General features: G+C 44.4%; 1 protein-coding gene across 1 annotated transcript in view; it reads left to right on the plus strand.

The window, feature by feature from the left end:
- The first annotated feature begins 35 nt into the window (after nucleotides 1-35).
- The window catches only part of BRAF (B-Raf proto-oncogene, serine/threonine kinase), a 170,127-nt gene continuing 160,379 nt past the window's right edge, over nucleotides 36-9,783 (plus strand). The window contains exon 1 of the mRNA XM_042782526.1: nucleotides 36-158. Within this exon, the coding sequence (XP_042638460.1) occupies nucleotides 36-158 (123 nt within the window). The remainder of the gene's footprint in view (nucleotides 159-9,783) is intronic.

The following is a 9,783-nucleotide window of genomic DNA, read 5'->3' on the forward strand; positions in this document are numbered from 1 at the left end:
CCGGCCGCGGCGCCCGCCGGGCTCTCGGTTATAAGATGGCGGCGCTGAGCAGCGGCGGCGCGGAGCAGGGCCCGGCGCTGTTCAACGGGGACATGGATCCCGAGGCTGGCGCCGGCGCCGCGGCCTCGTCGGCCGCAGACCCCGCCATCCCGGAGGAGGTGAGTGCCGTGTTTCCCCGGGAAGAGGCGGTGCGGGGCTGGATCCCTCAGCCGCCCTCTCCGCGTCGCGGGGCTGAGAGCGGGCATCGCCCGGGTGCCCTCGCCGCCGGCGCCCTTCGCGACGTAAACACTTGCGGCGGCCCAGGGGACCCGGGAATTCGAGCGGCGGGGCCGGGCCGAGCGGGCGGCTGTCAGCTGGGGCGACAGCCAGGAGCGCGAGAAGGTCACGCCTGCCGGGCTGGCCGGCCGCCTCGGCTGGGGGTGTTCGGGGCCAGGACGCCAGGCCCGGGTGCCGTCGTGGGGGTTTGCATGGAGCGAGGAGGAGGGCCGCCCGCCGCTCAGGCTGGCTGCCCCCTACCTGTTGGGGGGTTCTGCCCACCTGTCCTGCTCCGCGGGCGGTTTCGGTGCAGCCTTGACGCTTTCCCCCTGAACCCCCGGCGCCGCCGTCTTCTGCCTCCGTGTCTCGGGCTCCCTGCCTCGTGTTTGTCAGACCGCCGGCCTGGCTGCTGACCCCATCCCGGTGCCAGCCGCCTCTTCACCGCGGCTGCCACCTGGGCCCATCTCGGCCCCTCTCTTGCCGAGTTCTCCAGAGGCTTTCCGCCTTCCCCCCGCCCCGGAACAAACACGGTTGTCTCCCGAATCCTCCGGAGGCTCGGAGCCGCTTGCCTTCCGAGTCCTGAATCTGTCAAGGTTCCTTCCAGTTCCCACGCTCGGAGTCCCTGTCACCTTGCTCCGCTGCCCGTTTGGGGCCTGTCTTCCCTTGCGCCCTCACCTCTCTGTACCTGCCCGTTTTCTGTAGGTTTGATCTTTGCTTTTTATTATTTTTTTTTTTCCTGTTGTCGTTTTGGTCCCAATTTTCATTTTTTCTCTTTTCCTCTCTTTAGGCCTTGCTTTTCGCAGCCTCTTTTTGCATTATTCAGCCTCTCATCACCTTTTCAGATTCCTTTATCTGCATGTTGGTTTTTATTATGTGTTGCATTTAGTGTTTAACGTTTTATTATGGACAACAATGCACTTTACTGTACTTTACAAATAATAAGCTGGTATGTGGTATAATGAGCCCAGTTGGCTCAGTGGTTAAAGCGTTTGGCTGCTAACTGAAAGGTTGGCGGTTTAAACACGCCAGCTTCTCTGCGGAAGAAAGATGTGGCAGTCTGCTTCCGTAAAGATCACAGCCTTGGATACTCTGTGGGGCAGTTCTCTGGCCTCGAGGGTCACCATCAGTTGGAGCTGACTCGATGGCAGTGGGCTAAGGGGTTAGTGGTGTAATAATACAAGCGCTGCTTCGATAATAGGAGCGCTTCATTGTACTGGTGCTGTTCTGAGTTCCTTTTCCTTCCCACTGCTGCCCACATCTGTGCCCGGGTTCCCATCACCTGCCGTTCTAGCTTCTTCTGTACCGTTCTCTCCAGCTTCACCGTCTTTACTCTGGAAAGTCATCTGATAGGCTTGCTTTATTCAGAATCATTTGTTCACAGTAATATTTGTTTTCCACCCTCTTCCATCACCTCCATCTGTGCCTGAAATGTGTTGTGTACCATCATGGGATTGGATCTAAAATTCCCATATTTATCTCCTCTCTTTCTTAATCAAGCCTCGCCACTTTCCACTTGGCCTTTCTGTTCAGATCCATTTCCTCTAATATCTTACCCTTTCCCCTGACTGCTTGGATTCGAAGGATGAGACTCTTTCCTCCTTTCATTTCCGCATTTATTCTGTCCCCAGTTCCCATTCATTCTGTCTTGTTTCCTGGCTTTGGGTACTTAACTTGTGAAGCTTCCTCTTGTCTTCCCCATACCTCCACATTCCTTCTTATTTATAAACAGCTTTGTTCCATTGGCATGGAAATTTATTTTTAGGATTCATTGTTTTTAGTGGGCAAATACTAGGGGTCACATCTGTCGTCTGTTTTTTCCGTGAATTGGATATGCCTTTGTCTCGCAGGCACAGGTGTCTCTAGGCTTTGCTTGACTCTGTGGTGCATGTGTAGTTTGGTTGAGTTGTAGAGTTGTTTAGAAGACTGTCACAGAGTAGAAGAATGGGTAATTCACTGGGTACAGTTCCAGAATTGTAGTTCTCTGATTGTCATCTTGTTTACACTGAGAACTTGATTTCAGAGCTATTAGAACAGTTTTCAGTGATGTAGAGAAAGCCTTTGTTGAATAAAACCTCTGCTCTGTTATCTTACCTTCCAAGAGCCAGGTGATTTGGAGTCTGAGGATTCCTGGGCTCTCCTCCCTGAAGATTCTGAGCCTTGGATTTCGGTCTTTGACACACTTCTGAGGTGGTTCTCTTGGACGCTGGTGAACGTCTAGGCTGGGTGAGGCTAAGTGTAAATCACCGGTGGTTGGAGAGTGTGTTCGAATCTCCTGAAAGTGGAAGGATACTCTTAATGTTGGGTAGTTAAGAGAGGTGTTTCCCACTGCTCCCTCCACCTGGGTTTGTATGTTTTGGGATGTGTCGTCTGTTTTCCTCTCTCTTTTCTTACAGGAGCTGATGATACATGTATGGGGAGGGGGTAAATGGTCAATCTCTTTTGAATGTAGGCATCAGTGTTTCAGATGGTTGAATGCATTCCTCCAAGAAATAACTTTAAATTTGGAGTTGATGCTGTTAATTTAGTGGAAACTGAACTTTACTTTGTCTTTTAGTTCAACTGTTTTCTTTATTTGCCCTAAGAGGGATACAGTTGCCGAGGACTGGAAAGAAATGAAAAAGTGTGCTCCTGGATAATGACGTATGTTTTATTCTAAACAAATTATCTTGTTGTCGTTTGGTGCCATGGAGTCTCTCTCAACTCATGGCGACCCCATATATACACACAGGACGAAACAGCACCGATTCCTGCCCCCTCCTCACAATTGTCGCTACACTTACCTGACAGTAAAATACAGATGTTTTTACAAAACATTTCTCAGAGGGAAATTTCAGCTACACTAAAATATTTTTTTCTTATTACAGAGGCAAAGCATGTTCATTACAGAAAATTAGAAAAAAGTACAAAAATAAAATTAAATCATTTGGAAATTTGCTGCTTAGATATAGCTACTATGACTGTTTTGGTGAATATCCATCTGTTTATGCATGTGTAATGTACTGTGTGTAGTTTTATAATCTTTTTTTTAACCTAACAGTAAACAAAACTGTTTACATATCATTAACTACACTATGATTTATTTAACTTAATCTTCATTTAGTGTAGTCCTTTTTCGGGGGTAGTATTAGGGTATTTCTGTATTTTTACTATTTGTTATCAAACATCCAGAACATATAATGTCGATTTTAGTTTTTAAAATTATGTTAGGGAGTGACCAAATTTCATTTGTAAGTATGACCCTATAGATGCTCCAACTAGAATGTTCTGGTAAATGACAACTTAGTAAACATTCATCAGTGAACATACTTACACTTAGCAGTAAACATGTACTTCTGACCGTGTGTATTTCCCTGATGTTCCTTCCTATCTATGACCATATGGTACAAGATTACCAGAGTGTGATTTTTACTAGCTATTGTTTTTACACTATGTTTCTGGAGAAGGAACCTCTCATAATCACACTACAATTACAGGTGTATTATTTTCTGTTTTCAAGGTTTCTTACCTCTAATCTTGGTGAAGCTGTGTAATTGTAGTGATGCATCATCTAGGGACTGTTCTGGGGCAGAAGCGCCCCTGTAAGAGGTCCTGTGGACAAACACACATCTTGACCCATGCCGGGGCGGGTTGCATCATGCCTCAGAAAAGGGGGGGTCCCACCAGAGCGTTTGCCGGTACAATTCTTTTGCTGTTAGTATTGTTGTTGTTAGGTGTTGAGTCCAACTCACGGTAAGCTCATGTGACAGAGTAGAACTGGCCCAGAGGGTTCATCTCGTTTTTTGGCCATATAATCAGCAGGGACTGGTCCCTGAAGAAGGACATCATGCTTGGTAACATGGAGGGTGGGCACAAAAGAGAAGGATCCTCAGTGGGATAGTTGACCCTGTGGCTGCATCAGAGGGCTCAGACACAGCAGTGCTTGTACCGTGTACAGGACCGGGCGATGCTGCGTCCTGTTGCACACAGGATCACTGTGACTTGGAGCCCACTTGATGGCGTGTGACAGCAACCGTCTTTACGGGAGCAGGTCTCCAGGTCTTTTCTTCTGTGGAGCTACTGAGTGGATTTGAATCCCCACCCCTTTGCTTAGCAGCCGGGCACTTAAACAGTGTGACAGCAGGACTTCTTTGCCTAGATATATTTGAAGGTGGACAAAATATGTCCTTTAGGCAAAATTAGAAAACAGCTACTATTTTTTTTATTTTTATTTATTTATTTATTTTAATTAGGATTTGGGTGAAGATTTACAGAGTAAATTCACTTTTCATACAGCAGTTCACATATACTTTGTCTCATGTCATTGACCAAAATTTACAATGCAGCAGCTCCCCTCCCACTTCCTCCCCATAGTTACCTCCTCCCAGTGTCCATCCCTTCATACTCTTTGAGAGGCCCATTGTCTGCCAACCCTGTATATGATCTTGGATACACTCTCCATTTAGACATACCTAATTGTTTAGCTTGTTCACCCATCTATCCGTCCCTATACCCATGTTTGCTTTCATTAACAACTCAGTATTGTATTTACAAAGGGGTTCATATTTGTTGTTTGTACTGCCCATGTAACTCTCTCTGTCTTTCTCATCCTCAATGCTGCCATATTGGTCACTCACATTTGGTACATTGCCCTTCTCTTCACCCAAATCAATATTTATCTCTATCTATCTAACAGCATTCCCTCCCCTTCCCTCCCACCCCTGGTAACCAACAAAGAAAATGTCCTCCAATATATAAACATTTCCTTAACTTTTACAATAACGGACTAATACAATATTTGTCCTTTTGTGACTGATTTATTTCGCTCAGCATAATGTCCTCCAAGTTCATCCACGTTATGCGGTGTTTTGCAGATTCTACATTATTCTTTAGCGTTGCATAGTATTCCATTGTGTGAATGTACCAAAGTTTGGTTATCCATTCCTCAGTTGTTGGACATCTAGGTTGTTTCCAAGTTTTGGCTATTGTAAATAGAAAACAGCTACTATTTTAATGTTCTGTTTCTGAACTCTTTCTCATTAAATGAACAAGAAACGTGAGACATTCACTAATTTCCTTTTATTTAGAAAATTATTGCCATCAGTCATTTATGTCTGCCAACTATAGAAGGAATCAGTGGTCAGTAAACAGATAAAGGAATGTTCAGGCTCCTTAAATGTAGTAAAGTTGAGGGTGCACTTGATTTAATTGTATCAGGATAATAAGCTAGAAAAATTCTATTAGGCTAACAGGCCAGAGAAGTGTTGGACGTGTCTGTTTTCCTGCCTGTCCCTTGCTTTCCTCGTTAGGATGAGTAGGAAGCTGATCTGACAGTAGCATTGGAGACCTAAACTGAGCAAAGTTCTCTGAGGAGTGGGAAGAGAGGGGAGGAGGAGGCTTCGGTTTTTCCTGCTTTTCTTTTTGGCATTTCTAAGACCTGATGCTTCCCTTGGTGTGAGCCTGTATCAGGGCCACGCACAGAGAGGGAGATGGGTGCCTAGAGTTCGGTGTCTCCTCCTCAGCCCTAGGAATGGCCTCCCTGCCATCTCACGAGGAGCATGTCTTAGCCCCTGCTGCTGCTATGTGCCCATCCTATCCCTCTGTCTCCAGTTGTAAAGTTGTTTCTTCCTTCCGGTCTGCAAAAGTGCATTTGATTTTCTTTGACATATTGACATTAACTTAGAAACCCGTTGCCATTGAGTGGATTCTGAGTCACAGTGACCCTATAGGATGAAGTAGAACCGCCCCATATGGTGTCTAAGCCTGGAATCTTTGTAGAAACTGACGGCTACATCTTTCTCCTGTGGAGGGGCTGTTGGGTTTGAACTGCCGACCTTTCAGTTTGCATCTGAGTGCTTAACCACTGTTCCACCAGGGCTTCTTGGCGTTAACTCATGGAGTATTTTGTAAACTTTTTGTGCCACAGTCCCCTTGTTTTATGAAACCCACTGTGTCCCTGTGCTTCCTACATTTTTGCCTACACCACGTCCTTGAGAGAAGTGACCTCTGACTGCCACTAGGGTGTTGTCTTCCTCGGAAGGTGAGTTAAGCTCTGTTCTCTTTGCTTTACCTCCATTGGGGGGTCTGTGAAGTTAGGGTCGGATATTGTTACAGAACTGCTGAATTCAAAAGAGGTGAGCCCCTTTCAGAGTGTTTATGATTTTTAAGATTAAGTGGTGTTTTCATGAGAAGTCTTAGCATTGAAGATAACTTAGTATAAAGAACTAGACAGTCAGCTTTATTTGTTCTATTCCTCTCTTAAGTATTTGGTGGAGGAATTGCCATGTTTGGGGAGGTGGCTTTTATTTTTCAGTTTCTTTTGGCTACCGACCTAATTTACTAGCATACTTAATTAGTGTGGTAGCCAGCAAAGACTCTTAATACAGCCTCCTCCCTAACATTAAGCCATTATTGTTTGCTCCCTCTACCCTCAGAGATTATTTTGGTTTTCTCTTTCTCTCTCGGGCTTACAAAAAGCCTTATTCCGGCTCCACCCTCAGGGCTATGCAGATAGAGGAAGATGGGTGCCCCTAGCTCTGTCTTCCTTCCTCAACCCTGGGAATGCCCTCACTACAGAGTCCCCAGAATTGCTCTAAACCCAATGAACTTTATGGGTTCTAGAAGCTCTGTAACATGCAATGAAACATCAGTTTCACTCTTGTAATGTAGCCGCAGCTGTTGGCCAGGCTTTGGGGCAAACGTACCACAGAGTGGCGGTTTTCAAGCTTTTCTAGGGCAATTTTTTAAAAAGACACTTTACAGTTTTCAAATTACCCGATACACACATACATGAAACAGTTTTTGTCTGCACATTTTTTCTGTCCTCAGCTTCAAGAGCATTACTTGCCATGTAGATAGTCAGCTATTTAATGCAGTCATTAATGAATGAGACCCTATCAGGCATAATGCACTCTGATCTCTCTCTCTCTCTCTCTCTCTCTGGTCATAAAAATCAGCTTACTGGATTCATAGCCCTTTGGTTGCCACGGGCAGTTTGGTAAGACACTGTTTTGGGTGTTCCAAGAGCCTTCTTCATTGGTCACCCCACGGCTCTGTTTGGTCCCCCTTACAGTTTAACTATTGAAGTTCTTTTGTCTGCTTTACCTGTTGATTTCCTTGAAAAAAGGATTTCATGGCTGTGGAAGTTGTGAAGCCCCTGTGTATGGAGAGAAGTTGTGTAGGAGAGTGTGAGTCTTCCCAGGTGTCACAGTGTCTGCAGAAACCTATAACGACTCGCGGCTGAGCTCGGCCGCTAGCACACGTTCGGTAGGGGTCTGGACATAGCTCTGGCCTCGTGGGTCACACGGGACCTGTCATGGCTGGTTAGTTCTGCTCTTGTGGAGAGGAGTAGCTGTGGCCTCCATACGTGAACAACTTCATTTATGGACACTGACATTCGAATGTCATGTTAATATTCAGGTATCAGGATAGAATCTGCCTGTGACTTTTTCAGTCAGCCATTTGCTTGCATGCTGTACAAACCATGTGGTGGGCTAGATTGGGTCCATGGGTCAGGTCAGTTTTCTGTCTGTTGTCTAAGGAAGAGAAACTGTATCGTATTTGAGATTTTGAAATTAAGTTGTGGTTTACGAGTGCCTAGAATGTTCATAAAGGCCTTTTAAAAAAAAAAATCAGATTTATTGAGATACAATTTACACTCAATAAAATGTACCATCTTAAATGTACAGTTTGATGAGTTTTAACAAATGTATGTAGTAGTCATGTAACTCTTGCCACAATCATATTTCCAACCCTCCCCCCCCAAAGTTCCCTAATCTATTTGGCATTCAGTCCCCTCCACCTAATCTCAGTCTCTGGCAAACCCTGGTCTGATTCTGTCTCTGTAATTCTGCCTTTTCCAGAGCACCTTGTGATCACACACAGTCTTACGGATCTGGCTTGTTGCACTTGGTGTAGTGCTTTTGAGATTCATCCCTCTTGTTGTCTGTATCAGTAATTTGTTCCTGTTGATTGCTTTGTAATATTCTGTTATTTGAACGTACCGCAGTTTATTTATACGTTTACCAAACCCAGTGCCATTCGATTGATTCCGACGCATCGCAGTCCCACAGGGCGGAGTGGGACTGTCCCATAGGGCTTCTGAGGCTGTATATCTTCACGGAAGCAGACTGCTACATCTCTTTCCACAGATCATCTGGTGGGTTTGAATTGCAGACCTTTAGGCTCACGGCTGAGTACTTAACCACTGTGCTACCAGGGCTTCTGTGCATTTATCAGCTGATGGATATTTTTGTTTCAGCTAATGGGTTGTTCTCTTTCTTGTTTTTAGCAGTTGTGAGTAAACCAGCTCTAACTGTGAATATGTAAATTGGGGTTTCAGTTTTCATGTGGATGTAGGTTTTCGTTTCTCTTGAGTGAGAATCTAGAAAGGCGGGGTTGGTGGCTTGTATGGTAAGCATATGTTTTAACTTTGTGAGAAACTGCCAGACTGTTTTCCAAAGTGGCAGTTTGAGTTTGCATTGCCACCAGCAATGAAGGCGAGCTCCATCTGCTATATGTCCTTGTCAACACTTGATATTGTCAGTCTTGTTAGTTTTAGCCACTCTGGTAGGTATGTAGTACTTCTCATTGTGATTTTAATTTGTATTTAAGTAATAATTAATGATGTCGAACACCTTTTTTTAATGCATTTTATTGAAATATAATTTATGTACAGTGAAATACACAAAACTAAAGTGACATGGGTCAATGCATTTTTTTTTTGCAGTGTTCCTTCCCACCCCTGGCAAGCAACAGTTTCCCTTTTCTTGACCCTCCACAACAACAAACTAATACTATATTTGTCCTTCTGTGATTGGCTTATGTCATTCCGCATAATGTCCTTCAAGTTCATATTATGCCGGGTTTTGCAGACTCTACATTATTCTTTAGTGCTGCATAGCATTCCATTATGTGTATGTACCGTAGTTTGGTCATCCACACTTCTGTCCCAAATCTTAGAGAAAATCCCTTACCAGATATGTAATTATCAGCAGATATGAATTTGTTGTCATTTTTGTTATGTGCTTTTTCGTGGTGTCAATTTCTTTGTTCCATATAATTTTCTGTGCTGAGCTCGTTTTGTTTGAGTCATGTTATCACTTCCTCATTGCTATTGTTTTAGTATTTGCTGAATATTTATGCTGGTCCTCTTTTTTTGATGTGAAGATTTATCATTTATCTTTGAGGTTACCCTGTGATTTATAGTTTTCTTCCCAAGTTTAGAACCATCCGTTCTATCTTATAGTTGTCATGGCTTTCCTACCATCTAGAAGTTCTGTAACGACACAGTTTTTTCCCTCTTTTTGGTTTGTAGTTGTCCTCATTTGTCAATTGATGTCTCTGATTCCCTGTTTACAATCTTTTAGGCTTACTTACTTTGGATACTTCCATAGCTGGGTTGGTTTCTGGGTTATGTCATCATGTGTGTTAATGGTCAGTTCTTGTTGGCTGTTGTTGATTCTCTGTCCAAAGGGCTCCCTTTAGCATCTCTTGTAAGGTTGGTCTGGTTTTAACAAATTCCCTTAATTTCTGCTTATCTGGAAATGTCCT

This window comes from Orycteropus afer, unplaced genomic scaffold (assembly GCF_000298275.1).
Source record: "Orycteropus afer afer isolate SDZICR_OR568_19922 unplaced genomic scaffold, OryAfe1.0 scaffold00358, whole genome shotgun sequence".
Taxonomy (NCBI): domain Eukaryota; kingdom Metazoa; phylum Chordata; class Mammalia; order Tubulidentata; family Orycteropodidae; genus Orycteropus; species Orycteropus afer.